Source organism: Marmota flaviventris, chromosome 10 (genome assembly GCF_047511675.1).
Source record: "Marmota flaviventris isolate mMarFla1 chromosome 10, mMarFla1.hap1, whole genome shotgun sequence".
In the NCBI taxonomy this organism is placed as follows: domain Eukaryota; kingdom Metazoa; phylum Chordata; class Mammalia; order Rodentia; family Sciuridae; genus Marmota; species Marmota flaviventris.
Genome location: NC_092507.1, coordinates 85,371,926 through 85,394,069, shown reverse-complemented (window position 1 = coordinate 85,394,069; position 22,144 = coordinate 85,371,926). Strand labels below are relative to the sequence as shown.

General features: G+C 35.7%; 1 protein-coding gene across 3 annotated transcripts in view; it reads right to left on the bottom strand.

Annotated features, from left to right (window-relative positions):
- The window catches only part of Agl (amylo-alpha-1,6-glucosidase and 4-alpha-glucanotransferase), a 67,861-nt gene extending 52,424 nt beyond the window's left edge, over nucleotides 1-15,437 (bottom strand). For 2 of the 3 annotated variants that reach the window (XM_071618086.1, XM_027935149.3), the window contains exons 1-5: nucleotides 15,150-15,437; nucleotides 14,426-14,575; nucleotides 3,794-4,004; nucleotides 2,614-2,780; nucleotides 1,540-1,743 (exon numbers count right to left, since the gene is read on the bottom strand). In XM_071618086.1, the coding sequence (XP_071474187.1) occupies nucleotides 1,540-1,743; nucleotides 2,614-2,780; nucleotides 3,794-4,004; nucleotides 14,426-14,507 (664 nt within the window). In that variant the 5' untranslated portion in view covers nucleotides 14,508-14,575; nucleotides 15,150-15,437. Of the gene's footprint in view, nucleotides 1-1,539; nucleotides 1,744-2,613; nucleotides 2,781-3,793; nucleotides 4,005-14,425; nucleotides 14,576-15,149 lie in introns of those variants that run through there. The other variant, XM_071618087.1, reaches the window with a different exon arrangement.
- Between the last annotated feature and the right edge of the window lie 6,707 nt (nucleotides 15,438-22,144).

Sequence of the window (22,144 nt, the reverse complement as noted above, 5' to 3'; positions counted from 1 at the left end):
CTATCCCCAGCAAAACAATTGGTGAGAATTATAAAATACAATCGTCTAAAGTCTCTGAAAATTATCCTGTGAACATTTAGCATATGGAGAGCATTTATCTAATGTAAGAACAGCAGTCTCGCAATATGATCAATAGTAACACATATACTAAACCATGCACTTAGAAGGCATAGCTTCCCTTTACCATCTTCTCTGGGTGGGATATGACACAGGAATTGGAGCAGCCATGTTTGATTAAAAGCTGTAAGCAAAGCAATGGAGACAGCAGAGCTACAAGAGAAACAAGTTCCTTTCCCTGCACCATTGAGCTAGTACTCTAGTCCTGAAATGCCTACCTAATCTTTTGTAAAATCTACATACAATCTCAATGTTAAGTCACTTTTTCAGTCTCTCTGTTACAGCTACCTAAGCCATATTCTAACTTTTACCATTTGTAACTAATACAATGCCATCACATGATTTGATGAATTTGACATAAATAATATTATAGATGCCTAAGTAATTACCAATACTGTCAATTTTATAAGTAATGAATACTTAGTTGTTAGATTACAATGGCTTCACTGTAGACTTTGAAACCTGGTTTCCAGGCACACAAAGAAACACCGAATGTTAGAATATATCTATTTTTTCAACCTAATTTTGCTGCTATTGTTGGAGATTATCATCTATATTGATGAAATAGATCAATAAATTTTTTAAGTATCTTCATAATTCCTATGTTTACTTGGAAAATACCTCATGAAATTTCTTGAATTTTTGAACCACCCAGAATTCCTGTTCTATACATATGCAAATTAGTGGTTTCCACACTCTTCAACATTGTGGCCCACACAATATTTTGTAAGGTATGATGGGTTAAACTGAATACATGCCCAGAGGCATCATCAGTCCAGACTCAGTTGCTATGACAGGTAAGAGGAATAACTATCTCCTTGAAGATCATCAGTTGAGAAAATTTGGTACATTTTATAGAACTCTATATAGCTAAGGTATCTTGGGAACAAAAATAGTTTTTTTTTGGTGCTGGAGATGATCTAAAGCTCTTTTAATATGTGAAGGATATAACTTCTGAGAGTTTACTGATAATTTTCTCCCCAGTAGTAGAAATCATGTAGTTCTTTTCATACATGCTATAGTACCAGATGTTTTGCTATACAGAATATGTTTGTTTGTCTGGAAAGTATTAATACTCTATGTTGAGATATGATTATTAGGTCCTTTCTATCATGACTCTTTTTATAAACATCACATACAAATTCTGTATTGACTATATCCTCAACTAGCACTGTTTTCTTGGAACAAAAAAAGTGGTACTATATACAGTGATATTTGAAGTTGAAAGACATTATCATCATGTATGTCTATAAAATTTACATTACATAAGGAATGAGGATGTGGCTTGATAGTGAAATGCTTGCCTAACAGTTTTGAAGCCCTGAGTTCAGTTCCCATCACTGAAACAAACTGTTATATAAAATATCGAGGAATGAAATAATCAGAATTTAATATTCTCATCAAAATTAATGAAGTTCATACCAGTATGATTGTAGACAACATCTGTAATACAAAGAATATTCCATTCTTTTTTCAGTTTTTCCACGACCTGTCCAACATCATGCCATGTATACTTTTTATTAGGTCTTGAGAAATCAGGATTTAATTCTAACTGATCAGCAAGGGAGTAGCACGACCTAGATAGTCCAAGTGTCTGCAGTGGGGTGAAATGAATCATGTTGTAACCTGAAAAGCAAGACAACAAAGACCACTGTAAGAAAAAACAAACAAAACCAACCTAAAACTAAGAAAAATATCAATGTAAACTTTCTTAAGTAAAATAGAAAGGCTACCATGCTATTGGAAAAGGAGTCAACGACTTAGGTTCAAATTCTAGCTGTACCAAAAGAGACTTTAAGCAAGTCCACTTATATCTTTCAGAATATCAGTGTCCTCATCTACAAGACCAGGGTAATAAAATAGTGTACTAGAAAAAAAATCACAAAACAGTGCTTAGTTATTATTAGGGATTCAATTTCTATTTGTTGAATAGACATATTTATATACAAAAATATCAGTATATACTCATCTCCTAATTTTAATGTTTCACAGTACTTATAGTACATAGTTATGCCAGTGAACTTTTCATTCCTTTCTTAATCCTACATTTAACTTGAAAATAGAAAATTAATGTTACTCCTATTTTATATAAGAGTAAAATAAGCTTTATCTTATTGTAAGTATTGTTGGCAGCTCATGCCTTCCATGTGGAAAGTCAATATTTATTAATTAAAATTATATAATAATATATTTCCTCTACATTTTAATAGTTTGCTACTGGTTTTATATGTCAAAGCAAAAATCTCAGAAATAACAATGATCACATTTTATCATAGATGTCCTTAAGTTGAACCACATAACTTGACATTTTTATGGATTAAAAAGGGTCAACTTTAAAAATTTTCGTATGGTTCTATTTTCATATGGTTCATATAATTACTAAATATATTAAGAGGTAAAATTAGAAGTAGGAGCAAAACGTCTGAAATCTGTATTTCAGAGGATAATTACATTTATTTTTAAAAAGAAAAGGAAAAGAAACCAAGCTGACATCACCTGACTCTTTTGCAACCCTCAGTCTGTCTTCCCATTCATCCAAAGGTCCTAAACCCTTGGCTAAGAATGTCTGGAGAGTAACACAGTCCAAGGGTAACACGTGATCATCACTGCCAACACGTAAAACAGGGTCCACAACTATGTAACCTCCACCACTTTTCTCATTTCTAAGGAAAAAAAGCAAAATTAAAACTTTCCATTCAATGAGAGGGAAAAAGTGAGATTTTTCTAGTATCTGAATAACTGGAAGGAACTATACTATTTAAAATTATATTATTTCTAACACATACAATAATTTACAAAGTTGCAACAAAACTTAATGGAAAGCAATTTTTTACCCATTCTGCATTATTACACAGTTAATACTACATTGCACAATTACTATATAATTATACCACATACAATATACATAATATCTAATAATGTTGTTTTAATGAAAAACAAATGTACTAGAATTTATCAGAAATAGCCAGCACACTTAAATAAATATCATCCTATAATCAGGTTGTAGGAAAAGACTAGATAATCTCATAGAAATTGAAGAGCCATATTCTATTTGTATCTCAAAAAGCAATGTAAAAATTATACTGCCATGGTTGATAACTTTTTATAAATTACATAACTTCAAGTTTTACAATGAGATGGCATTAGAGCAGATTATGCTAAGTGAAGCTAGCCAATCCCTAAAAAACAAATGCCAAATGTCTTCTTTGATATAAGGAGAGTAACTAAGATCAGAGTAGGGACTAAGAGCAGGAGAAGAAGATTAACATTTAACAGGGATGAGAGGTGGGAGGGAAAGGGAAAGAGAAGGGAAATTGCATGGAAATGGAAGGAGACCCTCAGGGTTATACAGTGGAGGGTGTAGAGAGAGAGGAGGGGAGGGGAGGGGAGAGGTGGGCAGGGGGGAGGGTGGAGGATGGGAAAGGCAGCGGAGCACAACAGATATGTAAATCAATGGATGTGTAACTGATGTGATTCTGCAATCTGTGTATGGGGTGAAGGTGGGAGTTCATAACCCACTTGAATCAAAGTGTGGAATATGATATATCAAGAAATTTGTAATGTTTTGAACAACCAACAATAAAAAATTAATTAAAAAAAAAAAAGAAAAAGAAAAAAAAGTTTTACAATGAATTAACTTTTTTTCCCCATATACAGAACACCTAACTTCACTTACCCTTGAAGGAAGTAATACTGAAATGATCCCGATTGTTGAAGATTAAGTTTACAATATTTATCAGAATCATCTTCTCTTTCTGTCGGATTTTCCCAATCCAAGGAACGGAATTTTTCTCTATTAAATGTTTCTCCAGGAAATGGGTAGTTTGTATACACAGTAACTGCTTTACCCTGCAAAGTTGGGCCTAATCGGAACTGTAGTTCGAACCCTAAATAAAAACCATATTTTAAAAAATTATGTTAAAAATACTGTTTTATTTAAAGAATTATAAAAACTAAGATTCTGATTTAGCTGCATTTTGTTTTACCAAGTATAGTAAACACTGTGGAACCATCTGCTTCACAATGTCCTGTTTCTTTCCCTGTAAACTGATTCCTATTCACATAGTTACTTTAAGATGTGAAAATTCTTACATCCTTATTTATATTGATCTCCTCAATCCCTCACAGCACCCTACCCTCACCCCTAAATTGACTTGTGCAGAGGTGGGCATCTGAGTGAAGATGTTCTCCAATATTTTTCAAACTGCAGCAGAGAAAGTGAGTTTCTCTATGGTGTCAAGAGTATGGGATTGTATATAAAACTTGGGAGGTATACTGGGACAACTATCCTACTCTACAAAGAAAACAAGTCTTCAGTGAAAAAAGTCAAACTCAAAAGAGGCAGAGTTTGAACTTTTCACAATTCTGAAGGCATGTGAGCCCCATATTGATATCTGCTGAAATACAGTCGTATGCTAACAAAGATGTACCAACTGGCTGGGGTGGTGGGAAACACTAACTTGTAGTACTTGTTGACTTCTTTTTTTTATTATTTATTTATTTAGTTAGTTTTCGGCGGACACAACATCTTTGTTTGTATGTGGTGCTGAGGATCGAACCCGGGCCGCACACATGCCAGGCGAGCGCGCTACCACTTGAGCCACATCCCCAGCCCCACTTGTTGACTTCTTGATAAGAACAATTCCACCATGGATAATCTAAAGCTATTGAAGCCACATCATTGAATGTGGAATCAGAAGGGAAGTACACATTGGTTCTTCTGAGTGAGTACATGAACCTCCACATGAACTGCTATCCCTACTCATCATGATTTAGTTATTAAAATCTTTGTTGGAATCCTGACACCCAAGATATTCCCATTCTTTCCCAAGTCATACTATTTCTATTAAACTATACCTGAGACTTGTATTACAAGTACTTATCATTAGAGGCAACAAAAACAAAACCCCATTATAGTTAAAACTTTACTGTTGAAGAGTTTTGGTTGGTTTAAGGAAGGCTTTGAACTTTTGTTACAATTGTTAGAATGTGAAAGTTTTGACTACACTCCAGTCTGTTAGGAATATAAAGCTTCTAAATATGATGTATCTCAATTAATGATAGGCAAAAAAACTGAAGGCAGCAGGAAATTTAGTTAAGTATAATTTTTAATACTTAAGGAATATTTTTGAGAAGATAGGAAATACTAATAGTTATAATGACTGATTTATTAAATAGCCAATAAAATAATAAAACATTAAAGACTGAGCACCCATAGGGAACAAAATAGAAAATTATTCCACCCTTGCAGTGCTGGAGTTCTAGAGAGGAAAGAGCATATTAAACAATGAACTTCACAAATAAATAAGTAAAAGAGGGGACATATATTGAGAAAAAAAGGGGAAATAAGCATTTTAAGGACAATGGAGGAGAGGAAAGATGTTAATGTGGTGGCAGAAATTTTAAATAGAATGGTAACTGAGAAGCTAAAGGGTTTGAGAGAAGTAAGGTAATTGGTCACATCTCTATTATGGCCATCTAAGGAAAGCACTGACTATGCGAAGAAAACAGGACAATAAAACTAGTATTTAAGTATGTGCTGGTTTCAGAAATGACAAGCAGCTTAGTATAGCTGGGTTGGAATAAGGTAAGGGAAAGGAAAAAGAAAAGAAACAGGTAATTAGATCATACAGACCTTCTAGGCCACTGTAAGTATTTTGGCTTCTCTTATCAGAATGAGAACACAAAGAAAAAGTTCTTGAAGGAAATTATTAGTGTTGCTCCCATGAATATGTGAATAAAGGAGGAAAATAGCCTTAATGCTGAATATGGAAAAAGATTTAATGGTCTGAATAGAAGATTAAATGAGCCACAATATTCCCTTCAGCAAAAGCCTAGTCCAGAGCAAGACCCTAACTCTTTTCAATTCTATGAAAGCTAAGGGATGTAAGAAAAGGTTGAAGTTAGCACAGGTTGGCTCATGAGGTTTAAGGAAAGAAGATATCTTCCTAATATAAAAATCAAAGCAGATTCCACGGTGGCAGCTGCAGTATGAAGATCTAACTAAGATTATTGATGAAGATGAAGGTGGCTACATTAAACAGATTTTACATGTAGATGAAACAGTCTTATAGTGCCATCTAGGAGTTTTTCATAGCAACAGAGAAGTCAATGCATGGCTTCAGAGGCAGGCTGACACTCGTTGGAGCTTATGCAACCGGTGAATTTATGTCGAAGTCAGTACTCACCATTCTGAGAATCCTAGGGACCCTAGGAATTACACTATATCTACTTTGACTGTATTCTATAAGTAGAACAGCAAAGCCTGGATGATAGCACATCTGTTTGCAACATGGTTTACCGAATATTTTTAAACCCACTGTTGAGACCTACTGCTCAGAAAAAAAAAAAAAAAAAAGTTTCTTTTCAAAATATTACTGCTCATTGACAATGCACCTGGTCATATCAGAGTTCTGATGCAGATGTACAATGAGATTAATGTCTGCATGCCTGTTTAAAAAAGTATTCATTCTGTAGCCCATGGATCAAGGAATAATTCTGACTGTTAAGTACAAATATATGTATGTATTGAGTGGTACTAGGGATTGAACCCAGGGAAGTTCTCTTAGTGATATCCCCAGCCCTTGCTTTTAAATTTCTGTTTTGTTTTGAGGCAGGATCTCACTAAGTTGCTCAAGCTAGCCTCGAACTTGTGATCTACCTCTTGCTTCAGCCAGATGAGTTTCTGGAATTAAAGACGTGTATCATTGTGCCCTGGTAAGTCTTTATTATTTAAGAAATACATTTTGTAAGACTAAAGTTGGCATCAATAGTGATGGATCTGGGTAAAGTAAACTGAAAACTTCTCAAAAGGATTTGCCATTCTAGGTGCTTCTAAGAACATTCACGATTCATGGAAAGAGGTCAAAATATCAAGTTTAAAAGGCATTTGAAAAAAATGTAGTTCAATCCTCATGGATGACTCTGAGGACTTAAGACTTCAGTGATGTAAGTGATTGTAGATGTGATGAAAACAGCAAGATAACTAGAATTATAAGTGGAGCTGAAGATATGGCAGAATTGCTGTAATTTATTTAAAACTTTAATGAATGAATAGTTGTTTTGTATGATGAGCAAAGACAGTAGTTTCTTGAAATGGAAACTATTGGTAGATGCTGTGTACACTGTTGAAATGACACAAAGGATTTAGAATATTCATAAATTTGGTTGATAAAGCAATGGCAGGGTTTGAGAAGACTCACTTCAGTTTTGAAAGAAGGTCTATTGTAGGTAAAATGCTAGGAGTGTCCCATGCTATAGAAAATTTTTGTGAAAGTCGATTGAGATGGCAAAATTCAATGTGACCTTATTTTAAGAAATAGCTATAGCCACTCCAACCTCCAGCAACCATTGTGCTGATCAGTCAGTAGGAATCAACATTGAGAATTGTCATTAAGGCTCAGATGATCATAAGCATATTTTAGTGATAAAATATTTCTTTCCTTTCCCTCCCTTCCTTTCTTTTCCCAATGCTAGAGATCAAATCCAGGGTCCTACACAAGTGAGGCAAGGACTGCATCACTGAGCTATACCTGTAGCCCTAATAAATTATTTCTTAATGAAGGTATGTATATTGTTTTTTAAGACAGAATGCTATTTTATACTCAGTAGACTACAGTATAAGGTACACATAACTTATATACACACTGGGAAACAAAAATACCATATGACTTGCTTTATTGTCTTGGTCTGGAATGGAGCCTGCAATATCTCTGAGGTATGCCTCTATTGTTAGCTTAGAATTCTATACCTGGTAAAAATATCTTTCAAAAACAAAGATTATGAGAATCAGGTTTTTCACTGTCAGAGAGGGTTGTTACAAATAAACAAGGGGGGAAATTTATAGTGAATATTATATTGATATGATTCAGAGGTAACAGTATAAATTGCTGTTTACAGTCAGCTTGGGCCAAGTGTGATGAGAGGATTAGCAACTTGGGAGGCTAAGACAGGAGGATTGCAAGTTTGAGGCTAGGCTCAGCAACCTAGTAGGGCCCTAAGCAATCTAGTAAAAACCTGTCTCAAAATTTTAAAATTGATGGGTTGGGGATATAGCTCAGTTGGTAAAGTGCTTGCCTTGCATGCACAAAGCCCTGGGTTCAATCCCTAGCACTACACACACACACACACAAAAAAAAAGAAAAAAAAAATAGTTAATAGTAATAATAGGGTTGGTGATGTAGCTCAGTGGCAGACGGTTCATCTACCATGCTGGAAGCCCTGGGTTCCATTCCCAGCCCTGAAGAAAGGAAGGAAGAAAGGAAGGAAGGAAGGAAAGAAGGAAAATTAGTATGGTTCAAGGCAAATCCTGACACTAAGAACATGTTGGTATGTTCCTCTCAAGTCTAAAATTATTCTTTTGTAGCAGTAAATTGCCCACATTGATGTTCACCGGGTGGTAAATTTTTCTACAATACTAAATAATGGGAAAGATATTTTCTGTAAAGATTTCAGTAAAACACGATAGAATACCAGACTCTTCGAATTTACTCTAATCCAATCAAATTCTATGACTGCCAAGAGAAATATAGCCTGCTTTCATACTGTAGTATGAATAATGTGAGTAAATAGAAGTTCTAACCATTTCTGAAAAAAGTTAGTGATAAGAACTGTTAATTACATTCCTGAATTGAAATAAAATATGGATATAAATTTATTCATAGTAAATGGTGTTAGTAAATCAAAAACAAATTATCCAAACAGTGTTATTAAGTAACTAAACATCCAGAGACTCACTTTTCACATTGTACCATAAAACCAAGAATTTTTTCCCCAAGGAACTACAGAACTACATACACAATTTTTTCTACAAATTAATATAGCACTGATATATTAAGAATTTATATATATTATATATGTGTGTGTATACAAATATATGTGTGTGTGTGTGTGTATATATATATATATATATATATATATATATATATATATATATATTATTTATTTATTTTAGTTGTAAGTGGACACAATGCCTTTATTTTTATGTGATGCTGAGGATGGAACCCAGTGCCTCACCCATGCTAGGCCACAACCCCAGCCCCAAGAATTTTTATTGTTTTGACCTAATAATTTAATGTAGGTATATATCTTTTTGAGGAAATAGTGATGCAAACATAGGTCATGTATTAGGATATTTATCATAATCTCATTTACTATGATTAAATAAACTGACAAAAACCTAAATATCTAATAATTGAAAATAATGAAATAATTTATGATATATCTATAAGATGGAATATCACAAAGCCATTTTAAATCATGGTATCAAAAGGTATTTAAACAGCATTTAATACTTTGTTAAATTTTATGTATCTGAAATCCTTTCTGGAAAAAAGTATGGCTGAAACAAGGTAGTAAGGAAGGTAATATACACTCAATAACATTATAAGCAGTAGGGGGGAAAGCAGTTACAAAATTGTTTAAACAGTATGATCTCAATATTTTTAAACAAAAAGCACAGAAACAAAACGTCTTTTTTATACATTCTTATAATTGGTGAAAGTCATTAGAGCTACAACATAAAAGAATAGATTAAGAAATAGTTGCATGTAGAATTAAAACATGAAATAAAATACTTAGTGTCTATGAGAATCATCTATATACCTTTACAAGAATGTTTACATTTATCATCAGGGAAAATGGTGACATTTTAAGCATGTGCAAATATCAGAGACTAGCCAATTGGACATATTTAAACAAACTGCCACCCATTACATTTATACAAATATTGTTTTTCTAATTACACAAAGACTCAGAGAACTTGCAGTACAAAGGTTAAAACTCATCTAACATCTTTAAAACAGTATTTGAATAAATAGTCTAACTTCAGAAAAAAAGACAAGCATTCCCAAAATGAGTATTTATATAATGTACACGTAAATTCAATAAACTATGTAAATTGTGAAACACCAGAGAAAAATTAAAGGAATAAGATATAAATGAAATAAACACTTTTTAATAACTAATTTTATTTATTAGTAAGTGGAAGTCTTTCAACTCTCAGTAAAAATTAATATTGATACTGTCAGTGAAAACAATTTGATTAAATAAATTTCATTATTTTTAAAGGTCTTTAATATTCTGTTATAAAGTGATTCAAAGTTCAAAGTTCTATATTTTGATAAGTGGTTTTAATGGCCTCAAAGGTGGAAAAAATATTGTACAATGGTATCCAAATACAAATAAAAGACAATCTTAGTACTGTGTTCATTAAACCATATATTAATCTTTTTTCTCAATTGTAGATGGACACAATACCATTATTTTATTTATTTATGTGGCACTGAGAAGCCAAAACCCTGGCCCCATGATATTAATCTTTAATCACATTCACCAACTGTATAAAGACTTTTGCTGAAATGCTAGTGAATTTATATTTTTTCTGACATCAGCAATTGTTTTTATAAGCTAATCACACAAAATTCTGAAGCATGACTATAATAAACTAATGATGTGAAAACCAATTGAAAACTTTTATGTGGAAGATTTTAAACACAAAGGAAAATTGGTTATCAATTTTTTAAAGTGGGCATGTGTTCGTTTACATGGGTAAAAATCACACAATGATGGAAGCATTTCTAAAATATATATTCAAACACTTTTGCTACAGAAAGGAAAGTATGTCTAGATACTGAACTGGACATACTGTAAATTGTTTCTATAAATCAAGTTTCATTGAACACAGTGATACCCATTCATTGCCTATGTCTGCTTTTGGGTTACAATGGCATAGTTCATTAGCTCCAATGGTGTGTAACCTACAAAGCTGAAAAGATTTGCTATCTGAAAGTTTATGGGGAAAAAGTGTGCCAAACTCTGCTCCACAGGATCAATTTCCTTCAGTAAAGCAATTAACTTTATCGTTTGTGTATCTGAAAAAGATAAATGCTTTTTATTTTTTTCTGACATTTTCTAAGTTTCATATTAGAAGGCTACTTGTCATTCCTGAAAACACAGAATCTCAAAGGGCAAGTCTCAAACACTTAAACAGTTTGTAACTCATCTTTCCCAACTTCAGTAGAGTAAAAGAGTCATTTCTGGTTATTCTTCCTCTTGTTTCAGAGTTTTGGAAAGATTGTTTTGTTTTGTGTTTGTTGTGTTGGGCATTGAACCTGGAGCTTCACACATGCTAGGCAAGCTCCCTACCACTGAATTACATTTCTAACCCCTATTATTTAACATAATATAACTTGTTTATCTACTTAACTTGACTTAAGCATGTATGTAATCCATGGCAACATACTGAAAAAAAAACAAGGGTTTGATTGGAAGTGCCCCCAGACCTATGACCTCAATTCTTTCCTCATAATGTTTTTTGTTTGTTTGTTTGTTTTTTAACTTATCTGACAGAAACTGGGAGTGTTAATATTAGTTCATATATTAGCAAAATTAAACACTTTTTTTTTGGTACTGGGGATTGGACCCAGGAGTACTTTACCACTAAGTCACATCCCCAGCGCTTTTAATTTTTATTTTTATTTTGAGACAGGTTCTCTCTAAGTTGCTGAGGGTCTTGTTAAGTTGCTGATGCTGACCACAAACTTGAAATTCTCCTGCCTCAGCCTCTCAAATCACTGGGATTACAGGTGTGTGCCACGGCACCCAGCTTGGGTTACTTTTAAAGAATTAAAACAGAAAGAAAAGCAAGCACGCAAGCAAGAAAGAAAGAAGAAAAAGTAATAGTCTATGTTGTCTTTCTGTGTCCCAATACATAGATCAGTGTATACAAGACACTCTAGACCTCTAATCCAAGTCATAGAAACTAAAATTTCTATGTACAGTAAATGAAACACTAGAATACCTGGCCTATGCCAGATTCCATAATTAATCATCATCATGCTAAAATTGACTTAGATCATAGCAGTACATAGCGTGGCTATCTTATTCCTCATGCTAAAACTAGGAATACTTTATTCAGATTTGCAATACATATTACAGATTTGCAGACATAGGCAATACATATCCCTCCTGGAGACAGCTAGCAAGATGAGTGATAAAGTATTATTGTAAATGGAAATTTTTCCCTCCACATGATTTATAGAAACTGAAACTCCTAAACAAAGAATGTTTATATATAAAATGTTTATATTTTCTTAAAGAGGAAAAATGATAAATTTAACCAACCTATATAAAAGATGGAAGAATTCCAAATATGGAGAATACTTATTATGTTCATTATTCTGCTACTAAGTGAGATAAATAAAATGGGAAGACTCATGCTTTGGCTAGAAAATAATTATTCAGTCTTCTACTTGTTGAATTAAAAGAATCTACAGAGATGTCAGTCTTGAAAATGAAGATAAATTCTTTTATGGAAAAAAGAAAAGAAAAATGAAGAATGGTTTGGTTGTTTGCCAATTAACTATGAAAAAAACTAAAAATTCCCAGTTTTTTCACTCTAATTGGTTACTAAGTCCTATGCATTTTAAAATGTCTCATTCTGTCCCCCTTTGCAACTCTGATATTGTTAAATCCTTATCTTTAACCAGATACCATTTTTAAGCTTTTTTTTTTAATTGTAGATGGACACAATACCTTTATTTTTCATTTATTTTTATGTGGTACTGAGTATCAAACCCAGTGCCTCAGATGGGCTAGGCAAGCACTCTACCATTGACCTACAACCCCAACCCCCAGACAGGTTTTTTAAAAGAGCCTTCTGGATGATTTCTTGTCCCAGTGTTCCCTCTCTTTAATTCATCCTTCACATTACAAATTATCTTCTAAAATAATATGATCACTACAAAAAAAGTGACATATTCCCATTCATAGCAATTGGACGAAATTACTGTTTCTTAACTAGACTTACAAAGTCAACCACATCATTCTTATTTCATAAGACCTTCACAATTCCCTCTTCAAACAGGTTAGCTGAATTTGCCAAGTTTTGGTACATTTAATCAGAGCTGTAGTGATCGATCAGCAAGTATTTATTAACTGCCCTTCTGTGGAAGGGCAGAATATCTTTATTTCACAAATAGAGAAATTAATGCTAAAAATGTAACTTGACGAAAGCCACATAATTTGTTAGCAGCACAGCCAGGAAAATGCTGATTCCTTACACTTGTCATTACACTGTACTCAAAAGCTTCCATGAAGAAAGCAAAGCTCAAGGACCTCTTTTAAGGAGTTCTTGGCACAACAGCTGAGGCAGTAAGAATACATAATTCTTTGAGGCTAGGGGAACAGAAAAAAAAAGGATTCCTAGCAGATACTTGCAATTAATTAAAATGTAGAAGGGAGTCCAGTGAGACAAATTAAGTTGACAGGAATATTAAGAGGGTAAAGAGGAAAAAATAGTCAAAACCAGAAAAGTGCAGAGTCAGGAAAGCCAAAAATGGAGTAAGTACTTGGTGATCTTAAGTGCCACACCAAGTTGGAAGAAGAGGAGGGTTGGCATTGGGGGTAACACATGAGATGGCTGAAATTCAAAGAAAAATAAATTTAACTCTTCAAATATTATAGAAATAACAAAATGTCTTCAAAATGATTACCATTGTCCATTTGGTACACCAGTAAGGGGGAGCTGTATTTATTTTTCATATATTCAATTTCTATTTCACAAATTATATTACATAAAATCACTGTGGAAAGTTTTTCAATGTTGAAAAATTACAAAACCTAAGAAAATACAGCATCTATGAATCTGTTTTATAGAAACACAATTTGATCTTTTAAATCACAGCTTAACTATATCAGCATAATCTCATTGGCTATTTTTTATTTGGCAAGAAACTATTTTCAGCTTTTATCTTCCCCACATTTGAGAGCATTTGGATTAATATAAAAAATAGTTTATTATATTTTTGCTGTACTCTACTAATTCAGAGGTTCAGTAAAGGAAAAGAGTGAGCTATAAAAAACCAAAGTTACAGATATACTCAGCAAAATTATATATAAAATATTTTCACTAAGTTTTAATAAGAAATGCTATCAGAAATAATGTGGTCATTAATGTGGGAGTTTGCACAGAAGGAAAATTGACCTATTTTATCCTTGTTCTTACATGACAGATATAAAACACTTTTAACTAAAATCAACTATAATTAGTTTAATCTGCAGAATATGAAGATCCTAGAAAACTGTATCTAACTCAAAGTTTTATTGTTTGGCGCTGGGGATTGAACCTAAGGCCTTACTCATGTCAAGCTCAAGTTCTACTACTTTAGACATCATCCCAGTCCCTAACATAAAGTTTTAAAAATTTTAAATTGTATAACTAAGAAGAACCAATAAAATTTTTAATTGCCCATTAATGAGTTAAAATTTAAAAGACACAAAGGAGCTATTCAAACAACTTGCTACTTACCTTGTTCAAGTCTGAAGAGGGTCTTTTCCAGCTTTTCCATTTCGTTTAGTAGTAAAATTCTAATCTGTTTACCATGTCCCATTTTGGATTCTGGAGGCTTTGAAATCTTTCAGAAGAATTAAAGGAACTCCAAAATCAAATGAGTTACCCCTGTGACACACAAAAAAAGGAATTACAAAAAAGAAAATAACTATTACCTTAAACTCTCCAGGGCTGACAGCTAGCTGCACTTACATGTTCTAAATGTCGTTTAACTCTAGCAGAGCAATGAGAAAGAAGGAATCTTATAAAGAAGATCCGAGATGGCAAATTGTTTTCTCTTCCCTTAAAGCACAATGAGGAAGACTGAAGCAAATATACTGTATTGTCAATTCTTACAAATAAAATATAACAAAACCAAACAAGTTAAAGCATTCTCAGAGAAAAGCGATACTATTTAAGAAAGCCTGGAGTTCAAGGGGAAAAATTCCCCGGTCTCAGGCCAAAAGGCTGTCAAGTCTCCAAATGGCACTTCTGCTTACAGGAGATTAGTCTGCTCAAAGATAACAGGTGGGAGATCGCCCCATTCCCAAATTCGGGTCAGAAGCCACCAATGGGGAGATGAGAACAGAGGAAAGCAGTTGTCGCCCCTGGAATAGCTGTAATAGACATAGGATGGACAGAGAGAGCTATAGATAGAAAGAATGCATTGCTCCGGGAGGCCAGCAGCATTCCTAGCACTTACGGTGAGCAAGTTATACAGGCGGCATCTAGGAAACCCCGGGTCTGGCGCTATTCGGGGGAGGGCACGGGAAGGCAAGCAAAAGGGGACAGGCCGGCTGCCCAGCCGTGGACAAACGCCGCAGCCCAGGGAGGGCAGGGCGCGGTGAAGGGCAAAGGGAGGGGAGGTGGCGCCAGCACCCGGAGACCAGCGGGGAGCGTCCCCGAGACTCCGCCTCGCTTGGGTCCCCCGGAGGCCCAGATTCGACCCGGCGAGGCGTGCACTGGCTTAGGTGGGAGTGGACCTGCCTCTCTTCCACTTCCGGGAACCTCCAGGCCCACTAGCCCAGACCGCTAGTCTCGCGAGAATGTGTTCACTGCGGAGTTTCAGGCTGCGGGAAGCCGGCTTCCCAAGTGGCTGCAGCGGGCCCAAGCTGGGAACCGCTATTTCTCCCGGCTTTAGGGGAGGTGTGGCGGCGTGGGTGCCACAGCCTGTGAACTTAAAATTCTGTGGTTCCAGGCTACGAAATAGATTGAGCCGCCCAGTAGGATCTTTTCGTGGGAAGGACTGAATGCTGAGAGCCAAGCAATGTGGCTTCTTGTGCCTTTTCTACCACTGTGTGTTTCCTGTTTGGGGGGGGTTCTTGTTTTTTCCCCAAAAAAAAACTTGCCTAAGTTCCCCTAGCCTTGATTTCCCTGGGTTTGAAATAAGGAACCTGGCTACAGTCTCTGACATACCATCCAACAGGTTTCCATCCTTTCTGGGCTCAGTGGTGCATCTGTGTAACCCATCTATTCAGGAAGCTCAGGCAGGAGAATTGCAAGTTTGAGGCCAGCCTCAGCAACTCAGTGAGACCAGCTCAAAACAAGACCCCACAACAACAAAAACAACAAACAAAAAATCATATCCTAGCAGGGAACATCTTCCTGAATGCAGACACTGGACTAGGTGGGTGAAGTGTGGCCAGTCTACAATAGAGAGGATGAATACTGCTTGTATTTACAACATCCGGTTGTACCAGATGATCATCTTGAGATTAAGCTGCACATATTTTACACCAGAATTTCTGGACTCTGTGTAGATGCCTAAGAAGATTTTATGCCTGAGGGAAAAGGAAAACCCATCTTTCAGAGTTTTTCAAGAACACCTAATGGTCATGAGAAAATGGACAAAAGGTTGGGGTTAAGTTAACCAGGTATGGATAAGAATCTTATTTTACTGTGAAATTACAGTTTTGTAGGTCCAAAAAGGATGCTGAGGTGTTTTTGTTAATCAACTTTGTGTGTGTGTGTGTGTGTGGTGATGGGAATTGAACCCAGGACCTTGTGCATCCCCTTCAAGCATGTGCCCCCATATAACTGGGAGATTTCCAATTAGACTTGCCTCTTAGAGATCCCACCTAATAGTGTTGCAGGCTGGGGGCCCAGCAATCAACACATGAGCATTTGGTGGACATTCAACCAAATCATAGAAGATGGGGTGGTCATCAAATCTTGTAAGGCTTTGCAGGCCATTCTAAGGACTTAGGCTTTTACTCTGGGAAAAAGAGACACTGAAGGATTTTGAACAGAGGAGTGACCCTTTAAAAGTATCACTCTGAGGCCTGGGGATATAGCTCAGATGGTAGAGTGCTTGCATTACACGCACAAGACCTGGGTTCAACTCCCAGCAGCACACACACAATTTGTAAAAATATCACTCTGCAACTTTGTGGGGGACAGCTGAATAAACTGAAGAGGGTAGCAAAGAAGGACTGTAAGGAGAACAGTTACAACATATTTCAATTATCCAAGAAAGAGAAAGTGGTGTACACATGTGCAAGTTTTGGGATAAAGGTGTAGCCATGAGAAGTTGTTGAATTCTAGTTTCTATTTTGGAGGGCAGGATTTACTCGAGAGAAAGGTGTCAACTATGATTCCAAGGTTTTTAATCTATGAAAACAACCATAACAAGCACTGTTCAATAGAAATCTTGAGTGTAATTGAAAAATTTCAAGTTGTCACTTTAAAAAATGGGTGAAATTTTCCTATTAGTAACATATATTAACACTATGTCTAAGTCATTATTTCAACAAATAATCAATATAAAAAGTTATTGATGAGATGTTTTATGTTCTTTTTTCATATTAAGTCTTCACAGTCGTGTTTGCACTTTATACTTCTAGCATGTTTCAGTTCCAACAGCCACATATCATGGGCTCAATAGCTTCATGTGGCTAATTGCTACCATGCGGACAGTACAGAAGTTGCCATTTTTTTTAGAGAGGAAGAATAAAGGGAAGGGGTAGGAGTAGTTGATGAAATCAGGAGTTTGTAGACAGTAAACTTGAGAGCATGATTAAACATCCTATTAGAGATATCAATTTAACATTTGTATCCCTGGCCTCCAAATTATTGTTTTTCAAATTCGTTAAAGACCTGTAAAAACAATTTATTAGCTGTAATCAACAATTTTTAAAATGAAATAAAGAATATATTAATGAATTACATCTGGTAAAAGTATTATTTCATAAAACATCACTTTCTATTTCTTAATTTTGATGTATTGAGTTATGATTCCTACTGGATATCATGGTTAAAAAATGTTTGAAAGTGACTGCCCTGGAATGCCTGCTGTGCAAAACTGTAATTTATTATTGTGAAATAGTACCTGGGTTTTATTTCCAGTTTTGCCAATAACTGAGAAGCTTTGAAAGGTACTCAATCTCTTTTTAATTGATTTTTTCAACTGTAAAATGGGAATAAAAATAGTACCTACTACAGATCCAATGCAATACAGATTTTGCTCTGAACTGTCTCACAGAAAACCCTTTGATAATGAAACCTTTGATGATAAAATCCCCATCAAAATACCAGTGATATTGGAGCTGGGATTGTGGCTCATGGTAGGGTGCTTGCCTAACATGTGTGGGGCACTGGGTTCGATTCTCAGCACTGAATATAAATAAACAAAATAAAGTTCATTGACAACTAAAACAATATTTTAAAAATACCAGTGACATTATTCATAGAACTAAAAAAAAATACTAAAGTGTATATGGAAGACCAAGCCAGGCATGGTGGTACATGCCTATAATCCCAGCAACTCAGGAGGCTGAGCAGGAAGAACACAAGTTCAAGGTCAGCTCAGCAACTTAGTGAGGCTCTAAGCAACTTAGACAGAATCTGTCTCCAAATTAAAAAAATAAAAAGGACTGGGGATGTTGCTCAGTGGTTAAGCACCCCTAGGTTCAATCCCTGGTACCAAAAAAAAAAAAAAAGAAAGAAAAAGAAAAAAAAAGTATACAAGAACAAAAGACCAAGAATAGCCAAAGCAATTCTGAGCAAAAAATAGTAAAGCTGGAGGCATCATACTACCCAAATTCAAATTATACTACAAAGCAATATTAAAAAAAAAAAACTTGGTATAGACATATAGTATAATGGAACAAAAGAGAAGCACTAAAACAAACCCACACAGCTAGTAATCTGATTCTTGACAAAGATGCCAAAAATTTACAGTGGAAAAAAAAAAACAGCTTTTTAGTTTTATGCCATCCCATTTCTTGATTCTCGGTAGTACTTCCTGAACTATAAGAGTCCTACTGAGGAAGTTGCTGCCTAAGCCTACATATTGGACCATTTTCCCTATGTTCTTTTCTAGTAGTTGCAAAGTTTCTAGTCTTATTTCTTGGTCTCTGGTTCATTATGAGTTGACTTTTGTGCAGGTGAGGTACAAGAAGAAATGTTGTATGGTATTTCCAGGATTCTCCTTAAAGGAAGGAAGTTCAACCATTTCTCAGATGGATATCCAGTTTTTTAGGTTTTTACATATGGATATCCAGTTTTCTTAGCACCATTTGTTAATGACTTAAATAAAAGATATGTTTATTTTTATCCCACATGTAAGTCCAGAGATAAGTGTTTCAAAATTGGTAAGGCAGCTTTTGAAGCTATCAGGAATGTAGGGTCTTCCTTGCTGTGACCTGCACCGCTGTTGACTCAGAAATCAGCAATGGGCGATGGGGGGATTAGAAAAGACAAACAGACACACATACACAAAGAAAACTGGGACCAGGTGGGACATCATCCTCTGATAGAGGAACAATGGTCCAGAGCTACTTTATCTCTGTGTTACATTTATCATATAGGTTTTATCATCAAAGGGTTTTCTGTGAGAAAGTTTCTTCAGAGCAGGCAGACTAAAGGACAAAGCCAATTATAATTATCTACTTGTGCTAATAATTCTCTACCCCTGGCAGCTGGTGTCTGAACTCAGGGTCAAGACTGATAGTCCTGTGCCTTTCACAAAACCTCTTTTAAGCAGGGAGTCACTATAGCAACTGGGCATTCTCGATCTGCACCTTTACACAGGAAGTTCCCAGTGCATGTCCATATGCTGCTGTGGGACAGTCAGAAACCGTGATTCAAATCATTGCTTCCTGCAATACCTCATACTTTTCTCTCTTTCATTGTGGGGACCTCATCTTAATTGTATAATATGGCTGCCTGAGCTCCCGCTATCATAGCTATGTTCAGGCAGCAGGATGGAGGATGAGAAATGGGTGAACTTCCTTCCTTTAAGGAGAATCCTGGAAATACTATATAACATTTCTTCTTGTATCTCATTAACCAAACTTACATACAATGTACACTCAAGTGTAGCCTTTATCTAGGCAGTAATGAGACTAGCTGAAGCCTGGGTTTTGTTGTTATGGAAAGAGAAAATGGATTTTGGCAGACAACTAATAGTCTCTGCCACAGTTTGCATGCATTTTTCTTCATTTTAAAATTTGAATTGTCATCAAAGTGATACAATTTGCAGGAGGAGGATGGAAGTCTCTGTGAGAAATGTCTCCAAGAAAAATAGAAAAAAAAAGAAAAGAAAACTGATTCTTTGATGTGTGTGGCCACATTCAGAGGTGTTTTAGAAACAACTCATATTGTTTTCTGTTGGAAAATTTCATGGTTAATCAATGTTGGACTCAGAGAAAACAAAATACACACACACACACACACACACACAGTCCTGTTGTAGAATGCTGCTTTGCATCTGTCAGCCAAATGTGTTTGCTAAAACTGAACCCTTGAACTGGGCCAACTTTGTCTCACAGTCACAGAAGGACTGGGGGAATCATGCTTGCTGCAATGTTCACTCCCAAGAACAAGGAGGGAGGGGAGCCAATCTCACATAGTTTTCTTCCTAAATTTACCAACCAGATAAATCACACTGCTTCCCCAGTAATGGAGGAAGTTAAAAAGTAGAGAATCCAGGATATGGTTTAGGGAATCTCTCCATTCAAAGAAAATAAGAAATAGGGAAAGGTATCTTCCTCTGTTATCATGTAAATCTTTTAAACTTCTTTTGTACATTAGTTCTTAAACTATATTATTGATCTTCTCAGGATTGGAAAAAAAAGTATGAAATGTTTTGGAAATCAATATGTGCCCTACAAGTACTGAATAACAGCTAATTTTGAATGAGCATCGAAGAGGTGACAAGAACTATTCTAAGCAGGAAGTGTGAATCCTGCTTAGAATAGCGATACCAGACTTCAAACTATACTACAGAGCAATAGTAACAAAAACAGCATGGTACTGGTACCAAAACAGGCGGGTGGACCAATGGTACAGAATAGAGGACACAGAAACCAATCCACAAAATTACAACTATCTTATATTTTATAAGGGGGCTAAAAGCATGCAATGGAGGAAGGATAGCATCTTCAACAAATCGTGCTGGGAAAACTGGAAATCCATATGCAACAAAATGAAACTGAATCCCTTTCTCTCGCCATGCACAAAAGTTAACTCAAAATGGATCAAGGAGCTTGATATCAAATCAGAGACACGCCGTCTGATAGAAGAAAAAGTTGGCTACGATCTACATACTGTGGGGTCGGGCTCCAAATTCCTCAATAGGACACCCATAGCACAAAAGTTAATAACTAGAATCAACAAATGGGACTTACTCAAACTAAAAAGTTTTTTCTCAGCAAAAGAAACAATAAGAGAGGTAAATAGAGAGCCTACATCCTGGGAACAAATCTTTACTCCTCACACTTCAGATAGAGCCCTAATATCCAGAGTATACAAAGAACTCAAAAAATTAGACAATAAGAGAACAAACAACCCAATCAACAAATGGGCCAAGGACCTGAACAGACACTTCTCAGAGGAGGACATACAATCAATCAACAAGTACATGAAAAAATGCTCACCATCTCTAGCAGTCAGAGAAATGCAAATCAAAACCACCCTAAGATACCATCTCACTCCAGTTAGATTGGCAGCCATTATGAAGTCAAACAACAACAAGTGCTGGCGAGGATGTGGGGAAAAGGGTACACTTGTACATTGCTGGTGGGACTGCAAATTGGTGCAGCCAATTTGGAAAGCAGTATGGAGATTTCTTGGAAAGCTGGGAATGGAGCCACCATTTGACCCAGCTATTCCCCTTCTCGGTCTATTCCCTAAAGACCTAAAAAGAGCATGCTACAAGGACACTGCGACATCGATGTTCATAGCAGCACAATTCACAATAGCTAGACTGTGGAACCAACCTAGATGCCCTTCAATGGATGAATGGATAAAAAAAAATGTGGCATTTATACACAATGGAGTATTACTCTGCATTAAAAAATGACAAAATCATAGAATTTACAGGGAAATGGATGGCATTAGAGCAGATTATGCTAAGTGAAGCTAGCCAATCCCTAAAAAACAAATGCCAAATGTCTTCTTTGATATAAGGAGAGTAACTAAGAACAGAGTAGGGTAGAAGAGCATGAGAAGAAGATTAACATTAAACAGGGATGAGAGGTGGGAGGGAAAGGGAGAGAGAAGGGAAAATGCATGGAAATGGAAGGAGACCCTCAGAGTTATTCAAAAGTACATACAAGAGGAAGTGAGGGGAAGGGGAAAAATAATACAAGGGGGACAAACGAATGTCAGTAGAGGGGGCAGAGAGAGAAGAGGGGAGGGGAGGGGAGGGGAGGGGAGGGGAGGGGGGATAGTAGAGGATAGGAAAGGCAGCAGAAT